Source organism: Anarhichas minor, unplaced genomic scaffold (genome assembly GCF_050575085.1).
Source record: "Anarhichas minor isolate MPS153535 unplaced genomic scaffold, ASM5057508v1 ptg000024l, whole genome shotgun sequence".
NCBI lineage: Eukaryota > Metazoa > Chordata > Actinopteri > Perciformes > Anarhichadidae > Anarhichas > Anarhichas minor.
In genome coordinates, this window is record NW_027466470.1 from 11,721,609 (window position 1) to 11,738,514 (window position 16,906).

The 16,906-nt window shown below is 37.3% G+C and overlaps 1 protein-coding gene and 1 long non-coding RNA gene across 3 annotated transcripts in view; both read right to left on the minus strand.

Moving 5' to 3' along the window:
• Positions 1 to 16,759, minus strand: part of LOC142956576 (polyamine-transporting ATPase 13A3-like) — a 29,888-nt gene extending 13,129 nt beyond the window's left edge. The window contains exons 1-8 of the mRNA XM_076098230.1: positions 15,828 to 16,759; positions 14,200 to 14,373; positions 13,682 to 13,855; positions 13,434 to 13,504; positions 13,198 to 13,281; positions 1,232 to 1,301; positions 792 to 1,125; positions 411 to 542 (exon numbers count right to left, since the gene is read on the minus strand). Of these exons, the coding sequence (XP_075954345.1) occupies positions 411 to 542; positions 792 to 1,125; positions 1,232 to 1,301; positions 13,198 to 13,281; positions 13,434 to 13,504; positions 13,682 to 13,855; positions 14,200 to 14,373; positions 15,828 to 15,878 (1,090 nt within the window). The 5' untranslated portion in view covers positions 15,879 to 16,759. The remainder of the gene's footprint in view (positions 1 to 410; positions 543 to 791; positions 1,126 to 1,231; positions 1,302 to 13,197; positions 13,282 to 13,433; positions 13,505 to 13,681; positions 13,856 to 14,199; positions 14,374 to 15,827) is intronic.
• On the minus strand, positions 2,325 to 7,654 carry LOC142956577 (uncharacterized). 2 transcript variants are annotated; one of them, XR_012956034.1, is made up of 9 exons: positions 7,149 to 7,654; positions 6,147 to 6,234; positions 5,513 to 5,622; positions 5,391 to 5,431; positions 5,183 to 5,258; positions 4,973 to 5,086; positions 4,693 to 4,808; positions 3,993 to 4,179; positions 2,325 to 2,922 (listed from the first exon to the last, which is right to left on the minus strand). It is a non-coding gene; the product is annotated as an uncharacterized LOC142956577 (long non-coding RNA). The 2 variants fall into 2 exon arrangements; XR_012956033.1 differs by having other exon boundaries at positions 4,973 to 5,089.
• Positions 16,760 to 16,906: the final 147 nt, after the last annotated feature.

Here is a 16,906-nt window from a genome sequence, read left to right on the forward strand (position 1 = left end):
TGACTACAACGCTGTTAGTAGCAGCAGTGGAAGCACTAAAACACATCAGCTGGCTGTATCAGTAGTACCAATAGTACAAGCTGAGCAGCATGATCTTTCAAAAACAGCGGTAATCACTTTTGTCAAGACAATAAAAATGAAGGCCAGTTCTCTCGTGTGTGTCTAAATAATAAAACAAACGAAAATAAGACACCTTGGAAATAGTAGTTTGACAAAAAAAATCTTAACTCAAAGTCCATTTGCTAGCTTTTCCCAGGATGTACAACAGGAAAACTCCATGAAAACTGAGTAAGCTCCGTCTGCTAATGAAGACCTTGAGATGCAGTGAAAAGCTAACAAGTACACATTGGGTTAAGATTTTTTTTTGTGTGATAGTATAAGTATATACTATAAGTATAAGGATATACTACCTGTCAACATGCTCTCATTTACAATGCAGGTCCCATGTATGAGCACAGCGTCGCAGGGCATGATCATCCCATTGGCTGGAATAATGATGACATCACCGGGCACAAGATCTGTTGACATGGCCTGTTCAATATCTAGGAACAACGTTGAGCGGGAATGAGACACACTCTCTCTGCAGGGAATCATGAGGATGCTACAAGAGATCAATAACGTGTAATTCATGCATTACGGAATAACAGAAAAAAAAAAAGAATAGTACTTAAATACAATACTACATCAAATGTAAACACTATAACACCTTCAAAACATAAAGACATCAACATTAGTCATTCCTGAATAATTGACAGTCTTGTTTTCACTAATAGCCAGAAAGTAAAACATACCTTTACTGCCTCTGCACACTGAAACACGGACCACGCTGTGTGCTGCCACCATGTCATGCAGCATCACATATTGCTGGAATAAGAGAGACACAGTATCATAGAAGGCTTCTGGAGACACACAAGACGCTGAATAGAGACTTCTCTGGACAAGATTATTAAGGGCATTTCCTACAAAAACTGCTGTTCCTGTATGACTCACGTTTTTAATGGTGTACAGTGAGGTAGCTATTGAAATCACAGACATAAAAACTATGGCTGTGGCATAATAGTAATAGTCCTCAGCACTCCAAAGGATGACACTGAAGAGCTGGAAGATGTAGAAGGGATTCAACACCTGATGGAGGAGGAGAAAGAAACACGTCAAAGATTAGCATTAGTGGTTAGTATGCTAACAAACAAAAAAATGTGGTAGATGTGATATTAAAGAGCTCTGAACTTACTTCCTTTATGAGGAGCTTGAATAGAGACGGCACTCTTACAGCAATCTCATTCTCCCCGAAAAACAACCTCCTAATAGAAAAAACAGGAATTTTAAGCAGTTTGTAACTTTAACATGGTCACATGCCTGAGGGGCAGTATATTTGTGGATGCTTGCTCTGTGGTTAATAAGACAAAATGAAAAATGGTATCTGTAGGAATAGATACACTGTAAAAAAAATTCTGTGTAATATACGGTAAATTACCGGCAGCTGTGGTTGCCAGAACTTCACCGTAAAAAATAAAGTGAGAATGTATAATACATCACGGTATATATTTTTTGCAACCGTAGATTTCACAGTTGAGAACAGTTTTTTGTTTACGGTAAATTACTATAAAAAACAGAGATTTCATAAACCTGTTTAAGGTAATATGCAATTTAACGGTAAATTACCGGCAGCTGTGGTTGCCAGAACTTCACCGTAAAAAATAAAGTGAGAATGTATAATACATCACGGTATATATTTTTTGCAACCGTAGATTTCACAGTTGAGAACTGTTTTTGGTTTACGGTAAATTACTATAAAAAACAAGAGATTTCATAAACCTGTTTACGGTAATATGCAATTTAACGGTAAATTACCGGCAGCTGTGGTTGCCAGAAATTCACCGTAAAAAATAAAGTGAGAATGTATAATACATCACGGTATATATTTTTTGCAACCGTAGATTTCACAGTTGAGAACTGTTTTTGGTTTACGGTAAATTACTATAAAAAATAAGAGATTTCATAAACCTGTTTACGGTAATATGCAATTTAACGGTAAATTACTGGCAGCTGTGGTTGCCAGAACTTCACCGTAAAAAATAAAGTGAGAATGTATAATACATCACGGTATATTATTTTTGCAACCGTAGATTTCACAGTTGAGAACTGTTTTTTGTTTACGGTAAATTACTATAAAAAAAACAGATTTCATAAACCTGTTTACGGTAATTTGCTTTAGAAATAACAGCCATGTTATAAACGTATTTACGGTAAATAACCTTATAAACAGCAACTATATTGTGAAGCTAATTACAGTTTTTCTCAGTAAAAAACACAGTACAACTGTATGATACATTACGGCATTTTATTGAAAAATGCAACTTAACGGTAAATTACCGGCAGCTGTGGTTGCCAGAACTTTACCGTAAAAAATATAGTGACAATGTATAAGACATCACGGTACAAAAATACGGTACAACATAGAACGTAATACAATTGGTTGGCATAGATTTCAGTCAACTTCTGATTATTGTAAATTACAAAGGAAATATCAAATAAAGCAGATTGTAAATCAAGGTACAGACCATCATTGATATACCTTAAGAAACTAACATTCTCTGTGAAAAACAGGTTGAACTGATACAATATCTTGTACAATATACTCACAAAGCAGTGTTGAGATCTTGAAGAAACAGCATGTGTCCATATATATATGAAGGATAACCATGAATAAACATGAAAGGATTAGCCACTTGCCCTGAGTTGATCAAGAGTAATGAGTCACTGAGTCCAGACTTGACTGAAGAGGGCACTCAACATGGTATAGCGTCTCACATGGACATGAAGTTCAGGAAGCTGGAACATGAAGCGTGTATTTTCACCAGTTCTGCTTGAGGACTCGTATGTTGACCATCAGGTATTCACTGTGGACTGGAATGATCCTCTCTGCACCCAAAAACAGAAACAAAGGCAAAGTTAGATTGATGCAGTGCTTCAACATGATGCCTACAGAAACATTTACTGCCTTCTGCTGTTAAACTGAGCTCCAATGACCTAGAAGAAACCAGCACTTTATACTTAATAAAAAATAATAGTGTCACAGATTATTTTATTTTTTTTAAATATCAATAACGTTTATTTGTAAATTTTGAGTTGTTTGTTTATTATTCTCACTTTAACAGATAAAAATAAACAAGTGAGATGGGAACATTTTTCATTTAGTTGCATAATAATTGTGCACACATATATATTCTCCTAAGAAAGCCAAAACCTCACTTTTACTTTATTAAATATTCAGGTTTGAGGTTTATAACATTTTGGATTGACCGAGAGCTCTGTAGTTGTTCAATACAATTAATACTCAAAAATACAACTTGCCTTTTAATTGTGCACACAGTGTAAAGACAATCATCATGTTTGATACAACCAGGGTATCTGCACATCTTATTAATTCCATCAATTCTACATTTTTTGTTTTAATTTTTTTAATTCAATGACTTTTAAGACCTTTTAAATATCTCTAAAATCAATTACATTACTGTTGCAAAATAAATAGAGAAACTAGAATACAGTAAGCTGTATCCTGTTGTTGAGTTGTATTGCATTTGAATAACTGAGCTATTCAGTGTACAATAGCTAATATAACTGCCTTCTCGTTAACAAAAATCAAACTGTATGGCGGAGACCCAGTTCAATAGGAAACAATGACCCCCAGCATTTACCATCAAATAAACATAAGAGTGCACTGTAGGGCCCACTTGGGTGCAAAGACACAGGTGCAAACCCCTTTTGGGTGGATTTTGGAAAGATAGTACACAGAATTAATGACATTTTACTGCTACGTGAAACGTAATGTAAGGGGGATATCAGTTCAGAGCACTAAAAAACAAATAGTACTAATACAAAACTATATTCCAGTGGTTTCATCTATGTTTGCATGAAGCGGTTGGCTCAGACCGTGCACCTGAGGATGATTGATTGAGTGAAGTTTGAGTTGCACCTATCGCACTGCTTACCTCTAATTAGCCTTGACAAGACTGGTGTCTGAGTCATTGGGTCCAGACTTGACTGAAGACAGGTGGGACAGAGTCTCATACAGACAGGGTATGCTGTTCAGGAAACTGGAACTTTAGGCAGGTGTTGTCATAATTTCTGCTTGAAGACTCACAAGTCAATCTGGTGTTCGCTGTGGGCTAGCATGATCTTCCAGCCAGAAAAAAAGACAACATAGAAAACATTAACAATACTAACAATAATAATAACAGTAACATCACCAATAATATAACTTTATATAGCACTTACACAGTTGCAAAATGGTTCTCATACTTCACACAAAAAACAATCAAACTATAAAAACACAAAACATTAAAGAGGGTAAAACAGAACAAACTTACCAAAGGGTAAACAAAGAGTAGGGTTAAAGATTTCATAAAAAGGTCAAGCTACAAATATGATTCATGAATAAGAAATAGCCATAATACGTATGGTATGTCAATAAAGTCAAAATAAATTCACAGTATGTCAAAAAAGGTTATTCTGGCAAGAAGTTAAAATCACATTGGATCATGAAATGCCTAGTTTTATGCAGTACTTAACATCAACAATACATGCATACACTGTTTGAACATGAAATGGCTAAACAGTGCTTACAAAAATAGAAGACCCTAAAGCCTTCTCTTGTTAAATGAACATACATTGAACTTTACAACAACTTACCTCTGTTTATCCTTGACAACACTTGTATGTATCCGATCATAAGGTTACACTAGTAGGACAGCAAAGAGGGTGATGAGGTCCATCTGAAGTACAACCGCTGGTAGTCGTAATCACACCTGAAAGAAAGAATAAAGAGAAAAAAGACAAGGGGTGGACATACATCCTCTTAAGTGAAAGATGAAATCATGTCAAGCATCAACTTTTACTCTTTTCAATGCAAAGGTTGCAAATTAAAATGAAATGGCTAAATTCACACTCAAAAATAAAAACAGTGCCTCACCTGGTTTAGCCCGTACCACATATTGTTATCGCAGCAACAAAGGTTTGATTCCCGTTGGGCCATGTGTTGCAGATCATCCCCTCTCACTCCACTGTGGTCCCTGTCTCTCTACTTCTGCTGTCCAATAAAACACGAATGACAAAAAAATCATCTTTAAAAGTAAAAAAAACAACTGCTTGCTTTGGGCATTTAAATGGATTAAAATCCCACCGTTTTCCTGGTTGTCATAAAAGCCAGCAAGTTGTTCCCATCCAAGTCCACAACCACTAGAGTTTGAATGCAATGTCTGAAAGGTGGCAGGAGCAAATTAATTCAATGTTGCAAGATTAGAGTAAATTGTCTTAATTATCTGCACAAACTGCTCTTGTACCAATTAAAATGTTCAGATATTTGTTAGATATGTGTACAATTTACTTACTTTAAAGGAGATTCTTCTTAGCAATGCCACCTGCCTTCGACCTAGAAGTTTCACAAAAGCACTGGAACAAATTGTCTTTCTTTTGACAGACATTCAAGTATTTCAAAGAATTGAATACTGACTTGAACTTTACTCCTTCCACATCTGGTTTATCTTGGGTCTGGAGGCGATCAACAGCAGAGTTGTAGCTGTCAATGGTGCGCTCTGCTCCGCACAGATTTGGATCGTCACCCTGAAATTCAGATCGGATTATTAGGCAGTACCTACAGAAATATTGCGAGTGACTGAAATTTTCAGTGAAGGCACCAATGCCATGAGAGCCCAAATTATGTCCTGCAATGCAATATAAGGTTATTTTGACTACTGTTTCATCTGATACTACGATCCCGTTCTCCTCCAAATCCTTCAAGTCTGTTAGTAATTCAGAGAACACAAATGTTTTGAAATCTTTCTCTCTACACAATAAAACAAGTGACATGTGGTTTGTGTCAGACCTTACATGAACTGGCAAATTATCATCAGATACATAGACAGCTAATATTTTATGTATTGTCTTTGCAGAGCCTAAAGGGTTAAAGTCTCTTTCACAGGCACATAATATGAAAACATATCAGTCCTGTTCTCATCTCGTCCTAAAAACATTTTCTTAGGCTCCACATAGTTGAACCCTTTTTTGAAAGACTGAGCTCTTGAGTATGCTGTCCTCATTGGCCCTCTATGACATGCAGAGAAAAGATCAAATTCTCAAAGACTCACAAACTTTGCTGATGTCCTCATCTGATATTGGTGTGTCATTTTTAAACAGTGAAGTTAGTTTGGTCCAAGCAGGTAGTAGAAACTGTCCCTGCAATTTCAAGTAGAATAAACAGAGAAAAAGATCACTGAAGTTTTCAGAAATATCCATATCACCTTTATCTGTGCTGGTCTCTATAACATTTTCTGAGTCATGCAGGTGAGGGCCACAGTCATGTGATTCAGTTGGAACAGCTGATGACTGAGGAGAAGCAGATTCTCTGTACATGTCACTAATACTGCTGTCTGCTATTTGTGTCTCCGTGGCATGTGGGCAGTAAATGAAGATCTGACCGTGAAAACATTTGACCATCCACTCACTTTAATAATTAGCTACTTTGTGTCTGGACATGTGCTTTCAAATAACGCCATAGCCATTTATGAGCGGTAACGTTAACAGACATGGCGCACTTATGAGCGGTAACGTTAACAGACATAGCACATTTATGAGCAGTAACGTTAACAGACAGTTTATAAGCGGTAACGTTAACAGACAGTTTATAAGCGGTAAAGTTAACAGCCGTCCCAACAGTAACGTTAGCTTAGCTGTAACGTTAGCTGATAGGTTACCATTATGCCTCTGGTAGAAATGAGCCTTATAGCTCCATATCTAACAAAGGTCTGCTTGCAACCAGCTTCAACGCACTTAAATAAACAACGTGGTTCATCACTATGAAGTTTGCAATGAAGCACATAACCCCTCGATGTTTTAGCTTTAACTGACTTGCCACAGAAATGACAACTAAACATTTTCCTAGCAAACCTTTGGTAAAGTAAGCTAGCTAATGTTTAACACAGAAACCCATAACCCATGTTACATCCACGAAAAGTAAACTCTCAACTCATTTAGATAGCTAAGTGAACTTACTATTAACGTTGAATGACTCGTTTTTGCAAGGGCGACACAAAACTGCAGAAAACAAAGCCTCAAATTCAAATGTAACGTTAGCTAGCTGACATGCTTACCTTCAGAAGAAGTGTTGTGTTTCCAGGAGTCAGGCCGTTGATCATCAGTAACGTGCTGCCTGAGCGCGCAGAAAAGGCGCTGAAATGAGTTCAAAAGTTCAGCCTCCAACCGTTGCTTTTTTTAAATTGTTGTGTAGGTCTGATCACTGCCGCCTCCGTCCGTCCGTCCCTCTCTCTCTCTCTCTCACTCTCTCTCTCTCTCTCTGTCTGTCTGTCTCTCTGTGTTCCCACCACATTTGGTCAGGTTATTCACTGAGACAGGCACCTGTTGGTCTTAAAGTGTCATGAGGGAATCGCTAAACAGTGAAACAGTATGATCATATAGGGTGCACTGCACACACATTAGGAATAGATGTCACAGGGTGCCTTGAAACTGTCGCGAGATCTGCACCTGCAAGCACCTGCAATGTTACAAAATACTAACCAACAGAGATCAAAAGAGAGGTGGGGGATGGGGTGAGGGGTGAGATGCAACTTATGCTCTGCAAAAAAGGATTACAAAACAAGGAAAACGTATGGAAGGTTACTCTACTGCTTTGAATAAGCAGACTAGTTTGCATCTAGCACTTATTGTTTTGTTTGTTGGTTAAATATTAGTTCTGACTGTTGAAACTGACAATGTCTTTCAAAAATTACAGTGTTGGCCTTCAAATTTATCTTATGGTATATTTACATTATTAGCACAATGGTTCGTACATTTAACCGTGACAAAATGTATTTCTTTTTACTAATAGTACCTGCAAAAACTGCAGTGTTATATTTTATATATTATAGTGTATTTACAAAAACAGCACAATGGTTAGTGCATTTAACCTTGACAAAATGTCTTTTTTACAAATAATGAATGCAAGCAACATTGATCGGGCCCTCGCACCTTCACGCACGTCGAGGGTACTAGCAGGACTCTAGTTGCCGCGGCCGTGCTTTCTGTGACCATGAGACACTGCGTGCACGAGTTAGACAATATTTCCTGCGTGTACCAGTGGCGTAGCAAGATCATTTTGCCAGGTCTTAAGCCTCGAATGTTTTGAGTTCAGCTCTGAATACAATCATAAATGTAAGCCTGTAATGATCGACAAAAAAACAAATGTTTTTTGAATGCGCTTCAGTGTTTGTAACATAAAAGACTGTCAAAGTAAATGCAGGTGTCCAAACCGACTGTTTGTTTGTGGTGCAGCTAGCTCTGACAATCACTGCTGAGTGACTCAAAGCGGAAAGAGTCGAGGAGAAATGGCAGAATGTATAGTTCCATGTGGAAAAAAACAAACCGAAAGGTGATCCCATGTGGTCTAATCTATATCATGAATTAGGTTAAGGTGACTTCAGACGGGGCTGCTCCGTAGGTCTGCTAACGTCGCTGGACACGCTGCTCGCTAATCGCTCCAATAACAGCTGCTTCCTCTGCAGAAATGCAGACTTTAACTGAACAACAGCTGCTAGTAAAGACAACGTGGGTGTTTATGTCATCGTTTCTAAACGTATGCGTTTACGACTGTCCACAAGAAGAGGTAACTCTGGAGTTTTCAAACAAGTCTACAACATATTAAAAAAGCAGGGCTCTGACATCTTTAGAAGTAAAAGTTGGTCTGATCTCACCAAGAGTACAACAGGGTGTACGCCTTAAGGACGTGTACACCATGCTGAGGTCTGAGTGTCATACAGGCAAAAATCTTTTCTAGATAATCTAGAGGAATTCTGTTCAGGTGACCTCATTGTAGGCCTAGTCCACAATGTGTGTCCAGAATCTGTGGGTTCTGGGACCCATATTTGAGAGATTATGGCCATTCTTGCATATGTCAAAAAATCCACTCAGGGAATAAGGCATCAATTAAGCCCTTTGGGGCTGTTTTTGGGGACCTTAACTTGCAGCTACGAAGTCCAGATTATAGGTAGGTAATGGTGACGAGCCCCTCTTTGAAGGAGAAAAGGAGTCAAATCTCTACCCTGATTTAGAGTATAAAAAGTTAGAGAAAAGACTGGTGAAAACTGGTGCCATCTGGTTCGAATCATCTCTGTTGGGTGCATTTGAAAACACTTGTAAATGGCTTATTGTCCTAATATTCACATATGATGGACAAAAGAGGACCCTCTTAAAGGCTCAATTGGATTCAAGTCATTAGCATGCTGCTAACAGAAGTTAGCTTTCCCAAGGGTCTGCAGAGATCTTGCTTTAGATCCTGCATTACGTTATCACAGGGGAATGATTAATACAAAATTCAGGCAGTTTCAACCTTTCACTAAGATTTAATGGCCCGTTTCTCACTTGCCAAAAAAAGCCGAAAAATAAGGCTATATGCCTCAATTTTGACCTTTGGGGCTGTGTTTGGGTACCTTAACTTGCAGCTACGACCGTAAAATTTGGGGGAATTCATATTCACTAGCCCCTCTTTAAACAGGAAAAGGATTCAAATTTCTACTTTGATTTAAAGTGTAAAAATTGAGAGAAAAGACTGGTGAAGGCCATTTCGGATCATAAGTACCATTGGGTTAGAATCCTTTCTGTTGGGTGAAATAAACAGTCAATTTTCAACTTTTCGCACCATTTAATCTGTGGGAAAAGGTGGAATGACTGTGAAAGTTTCAGGGTCCTAGCCCATTGTTTTCTATGGGTATGTAGGCCGAATTGGGTAAAAAATCCATAGTTCACTATGGGAAAAGTGTTTGGAATTACCAATTGATTTTCATACCACTTGATCTCTGGCCAAAGGTCGATTGACTGTGAAAATTTCAGGGTCCTAGCCCATTGTTTCCTATGGGTAATTAGGCCGAATTAGGTCAAAAATCCATAGTTCACTATGGGAAAAGTGTTTGGAATTACCGATTGATTTTCATACCACTTGATCTCTGGCCAAAGGTCGATTGACTGTGAAAATTTCAGGGTCCTAGCCCATTGTTTCCTATGGGTAATTAGGCCGAATTAGGTCAAAAATCCATAGTTCACTATGGGAAAAGTGTTTGGAATTTCCCATTGATTTTCATCCCACTTAATGAATGGGCAGAGGTCGATTGACTGTGAAAATTTCAGCCTCCTAGTCCATTGTTTTCTGGGCGTATTTAGGCCGAATATGGTCAAAAATCCATAGTTCACTACGCAAAAAGTGTTTGGAATTTTCCATTGATTTTCAAACCACTTAATGAATGGGCAAAGTTCGAATTCATCCACCCCCGTCGCCTTGCCAGCAAGGAGCTTTTTGAATACCTTAGCGGCCTCCACCAGGGATATGGGTAATAGATAATATTTGCAGAAGTTGCAGAGTTGGCTGTTAGCTATATTATGGTGTATATCTGTAATTAGTACAATGGTCCGTACATTTAACAGTAAACAAATATATTTTTTTAAAGTAATTAATGCAAAAATCACGGTATGGATTTTTGTTCATATTACGGTGTATTTCCTTTACCAGTACAATGTTTAGTACCTTTAACAGTGACAAACTGAATATTTTACGAATAATAAATGCAAAAAATACGGGGCTGGCTGTTGAATGTATGATGCGTTTTACCTCCATTGGCAGTGCAATGGTCCGAACATTTAACAGTAACCAAATGTATTTTTAAAAAGTAATCAATGCAAAAATCACGGTATGGATTTTTGTTCATATTATGGTGTATTTCCGTTACCAGTACAATGTTTAGTACATTTAACAGTGACAAACTGATGTTTTTACAAATAATAAATGCAAAAAATACGGGGCTGGCTGTTGAATATATGATGCGTTTTACCTCCATTGGCAGCGCAATGGTCCGTACATTTTACAGTAACCAAATGTATGTTTTAAAAGTAATAAATGCAAAAATCACGGTATGGATGTTTGTTCATATTACGGTGTATTACCGTTACCAGTACAATGTTTAGTACATTTAACAGTGACAAACTGATTTTTTTACGAATAATAAATGCAAAAAGTACGGGGCTGGCTGTTGACTGTATGATGCGTTTTACCTCCATTGGCACAGCAATGGTCCGTACATTTAACATTAACCAAATGTATTTTTAAAAAGTAATGAATGCAAAAATTACGGTATGGATTTTTCTTTCATATTACGGTGTATTTCCGTTATCAGTACAATGTTTAGTACATTTAACAGTGACAAAATGTATTTTATACGAATAATAAATGCAAAACATACGAGGCTGCCTGTTTAATGTATAATGCGTCATATCTCCATTGGCAGCACAGTGGTCCGTACATTTAACAGTAACCAAATGTATTTTTTAAAAGAAATAAATGCAAAAATTACGGTATGGATTTTTCTTTCATATTACGGTGTATTTCCGTTACCAGTACAATGTTTAGTACATTTAACAGTGACAAACTGATGTTTTTACAAATAATAAATGCAAAAAATACGGGGCTGGCTGTTGAATATATGATGCGTTTTACCTCCATTGGCAGCACAATGGGCCGTACATTTAACAGTAACCAAATGTATGTTTTAAAAGTAATAAATGCAAAAATCACGGTATGGATGTTTGTTCATATTACGGTGTATTACCGTTACCAGTACAATGTTTAGTACATTTAACAGTGACAAACTGATTTTTTTACGAATAATAAATGCGAAAAATACGGGGCTGGCTGTTGACTGTATGATGCGTTTTACCTCCATTGGCAGAGCAATGGTCCGTACATTTAACATTAACCAAATGTATTTTTAAAAAGTAATAAATGCAAAAATTACGGTATGGATTTTTCTTTCATATTACGGTGTATTTCCGTTATCAGTACAATGTTTAGTACATTTAACAGTGACAAAATGTATTTTATACGAATAATAAATGCAAAACATACGAGGCTGCCTGTTTAATGTATAATGCGTCATATCTCCATTGGCAGCACAGTGGTCCGTACATTTAACAGTAACCAAATGTATTTTTTAAAAGAAATAAATGCAAAAATTACGGTATGGATTTTTCTTTCATATTACGGTGTATTTCCGTTACCAGTACAATGTTTAGTACATTTAACAGTGACAAACTGATGTTTTTACAAATAATAAATGCAAAAAATACGGGGCTGGCTGTTGACTGTATGATGCGTTTTACCTCCATTGGCAGAGCAATGGTCCGTACATTTAACATTAACCAAATGTATTTTTAAAAAGTAATAAATGCAAAAATTACGGTATGGATTTTTCTTTCATATTACGGTGTATTTCCGTTATCAGTACAATGTTTAGTACATTTAACAGTGACAAAATGTATTTTATACGAATAATAAATGCAAAACATACGAGGCTGCCTGTTTAATGTATAATGCGTCATATCTCCATTGGCAGCACAGTGGTCCGTACATTTAACAGTAACCAAATGTATTTTTTAAAAGAAATAAATGCAAAAATTACGGTATGGATTTTTCTTTCATATTACGGTGTATTTCCGTTACCAGTACAATGTTTAGTACATTTAACAGTGACAAACTGATGTTTTTACAAATAATAAATGCAAAAAATACGGGGCTGGCTGTTGAATATATGATGCGTTTTACCTCCATTGGCAGCACAATGGGCCGTACATTTAACTGTAACCAAATGTATGTTTTAAAAGTAATAAATGCAAAAATCACGGTATGGATGTTTGTTCATATTACGGTGTATTACCGTTACCAGTACAATGTTTAGTACATTTAACAGTGACAAACTGATTTTTTTACGAATAATAAATGCAAAAAATACGGGGCTGGCTGTTGACTGTATGATGCGTTTTACCTCCATTGGCAGAGCAATGGTCCGTACATTTAACATTAACCAAATGTATTTTTAAAAAGTAATAAATGCAAAAATTACGGTATGGATTTTTCTTTCATATTACGGTGTATTTCCGTTATCAGTACAATGTTTAGTACATTTAACAGTGACAAAATGTATTTTATACAAGAAATACATGCACAAATTATTGTTTTGGCTGATATATAGATTTACGGTGTTTCACTGTCAGATAAACTGAATATAACCGATTTACAATTTACGGTCTCTTACTGTTGTGATTTAACAGTTTTTCACTGTAAAATTCACTGACTTTTCTTACAGTGTAGAAATCTGTGTGTACCTGTAGTCCTGCAGTGTTTTAGAAAGTCCAGAGCTGTGGTCGGAGTGGATGCTCGCACAGCTCACCTTCACATCCTCCAAGCCTCTAGAAAAGTCACACACATTCATTTCTACTGGGCAACACACAAAGTATGCATACTGTACCAGCTATTCAATAGCAGACATTTAGTTTATTTAGCAAAGATATAATAAACTATTTCCAAATACAAGCACGTTGTTTTTCATCTGGACTCTTACTTGTACACTTCAAAGTTCTGTATCACATCATTCCAGTAGTATCTGGTGCTGTGGTGGGTGAAGTAGTGGATCTAAGAGGGGGAAAGAGATGGTCACATATTGACTGTGTAACAACTTTACAGACATACTTCAAAACCAGCCAATTAGTGATCGGGACACAAAGCTTAAATGAATGTCTTTATACCAATCAGTTACTCAGATTACTGAATATAAATCTGGAATTAGCATCAGATGAGCAACTGAGGCACCTGAACAGGTTGTCTAAATTGTCCACGATGCTCCACGCGCTCAGCGCTGATGCCGTGCTCTCCGTCTCCGTTCGGCAGCTGGGCAGTGGACTGAAGATCCAAGCTGTCAAAGGGTTTATTCCCCGGAGCCGACATCACATGCACTTTGGCTCGAAACCACTGCTTGAACTCATCCTGTTTAGTAATATAAATTTCCTCGGCTGTTAGACCACGCTGAATCTGTAATTTGGCGCGTAATTCTGTGTGTGTGTCAAAAAATGTAACACGTGTCAGACTGATTTATGAGCGGCAGCACAAGAGCAAACTCACAATTCTGTGAAAGAAGAAGTGGACTCACCCACAAATAAAGCTAACGTAAAAACATTTTCTTCTTTGTTTCTTTGTTTAAGCGGAGGAACACAGCAATAGCCTCATTTACAAACGCTGAATTTACTTTAATTATTTTCCTTGTTTGAAAAACAACTTACAGAGAAAAATTGTTGTGTGAAAAAAGAAAGGAAATTCTGCCGTTTTCCTACCGTGGTCCTGAGCAGAAGTGTGTGTGCGTTCCTCAGCGAGGTGTGTGTGCAGGTGCCCTTAACGCCCCACTCAGGCAGCCAGTAGAGCAGGAGCAGCAGGAGACCCCCAGAGAACACAGCACCTACACCCACCAGGATCCTCTTCCACAGACAGGGCTGGTAACCCCACACCTCCTGCACGGCCAAACACTCACGTTATCACACTGAGGAGTGGGACGAATATACTGCTCAGTGGCTTTGTGATGTGGGACAATTAAATACAATCTTAAAATAAAGCTGGTACTTTTCTGTATTTCTCTTATTGACAACAAAGCCCATGACCCATTTAGCGCATCAAGTCTTTTTCGACAAAAGGAAAAAAAACTCTTCAAGGGAGCGTAAAACTTTTTTTCACATTGACATTTCAATAGAGCTTTTCTGATGCAATACTTCAAAATGTGCAAAAAAATATGTGAATGAAAATACGGCAAATGTAATTGTCCATCTCTCTCAACAGACCTTTTTAATAGCAGACATTTTGACTTGTTATAGTTGGAAAGCAAACACGGGTTAATAATAATAATAATAATAAATAATAACATCAACGATCTGTTCTATATTCTAGAGTCCCAGTAAGCCATGACAGTGAGCCAGCATGCACATCACCAGAGAGCAGCTAATCTGTGCTTTTCCTACTGTGACATGTCAAAATGTCAATGTGAAAAAGGACAATATCTTTCTACGGTCATTGCCGAGGTATTTTTTAGGTGTTTTTACAAAGAAAAAGCTTGTATATTTTCTTAAACAGATGAGCACTGTAGCCATCAGCAGACGTTACTCATACAGGAGTAAATAAATGAATATTTACAGTAACAGGATGTCGTATGTGGGTTTGAATTAATAAAATAAAGCGCTCTTGTTCATTGTAATGAAGGAGCATGTTATCAGTAGAATTCATCTGTTGATCTTTTCATGGGAGTTGACAATAAGAAAAATAATAATTACTCCTGCCTTTTTCTTTATAGCTGACAACATGCTGATTGCCATCTTGTCTTAGTAGTGACACACTGCAGCTGCCATAAATGAGGTAATATAAATCTAATGGTGTTTTTGGTGTTTATCCGATCTACAGTAACTCTGATGATAAGAGGAATTGTTTATTCCATTTTAGGAAACACACATGATACTCTCGTGTCCGTATGTAAATTATATGGCTACAGCCAGCAGCTGGTTAGCTTTGCTTAGCATACATACTGGAAACAGCCAGCTTGGCTTTGCTCTGTCTGAAGGTAAAACTGCACCCAACACAAATAATTGAACTTTAGAGCACCTGATTGGTGGATTTTATTAATTTGGGACAGAGTCAAGATAGCCGTTTTACCCTCTATTCTGACTTGTGAAATTACCAAATTCTCCAAGTTACTTTGTGTGAGTTCTGTGGCTGTCAATTGAAATCTAATTTAATGCGACATTATTTTTAATCCACACTGATACATGTACAAATGACTTATATCATTTAAAAGGCAAAATGCTACAAACCCCCTAATGTTATCATTTGTTAACAATATAAAAACATTAGCATTGAATGAGTCAACGGAAAAGACAATGTTGACAGGGAAAGCATTATTAAAATGAGAAATTATATTTACCATCTCATCCTCCAGACCCTGGTTTATAATCTTCACCTCTCTCGTCTGCATTGTGTCACAACTACTGCAAAGAAAAAGATCGAGCGATTACTTTATTTCCAACAGGCGCTTAACTCGCTGAAGCTTTCTTATCACAGAAGTCTTCGACTCTGTCTGGTCAGCTAAGATGTTACAACTTCTATCTAGGTCACGGGTATGAAAATATTCAGTTTTATGACTTCAGAAGCAAAAAAAAAAAAAAACACAGATGGAGAAAGAAAGTCAGTCACTCATTTACTACATATAGCATTAAAACAGAATTTTCCATATCTACTTGGTAAATAAAGGACATTAGCTGAGATTGAAGTACAGCCTCATTTTGGCTTGATCATATTAAGTCCAGGTATGATCTGTAGGATTGTAAACTGAGCCTCGCAACTTGTTGTTGAGCGATGACGCAGTGCAGGATAAGCTGTAGTTCAATGAAACCGTTGCACCAGAAACACATGTTTATGTTCAATAACAGTCACACCTGCAGTAATGTTCGTCTCAAAGTCCATTAGACCTGACCTATCAGCATCCCAAACATTAAGGCTGGTTGTGTGCAGTGATGCTGCTTTTCATGGAAGAGTGGAGGTAAGATAGTAAAATAAATGCAGCAAAAACAAAAAGAAATCCTGCTCGAAACCCTAATGTGGTCTGCAAGCCAGTTAGGGCTTTGGATAAGATTTATTTTTCAGCCGGACAAAGACCTCAAACATAGAGCCAACGCTACACAGGGCTGGCTTTAAAACAACTATGCTGCAGTGCTAGAGGAGCCAGAGGAGTCCAGATTTCAGACCAATCCAGAAATGATTGCAGGGTCACCTATTGCAACTTGCCATAACTTTTTTAGGTTTAGATAAGAAATTCCAGATGTGCAAACTTATCCACAGACTCAACTATCGCACGCTGACCTCGGGGAGCAAGTACATCCCTGGTTTGTGTTTAGTGAATTAGATTTGTAGAGATTTCACACCGACAAAACACTTTTGGGTGTCAAGTAATCAATTAACCCAGCATAATAAAAGTTGTTACACATTAAGTCAAATGAGGTGGAT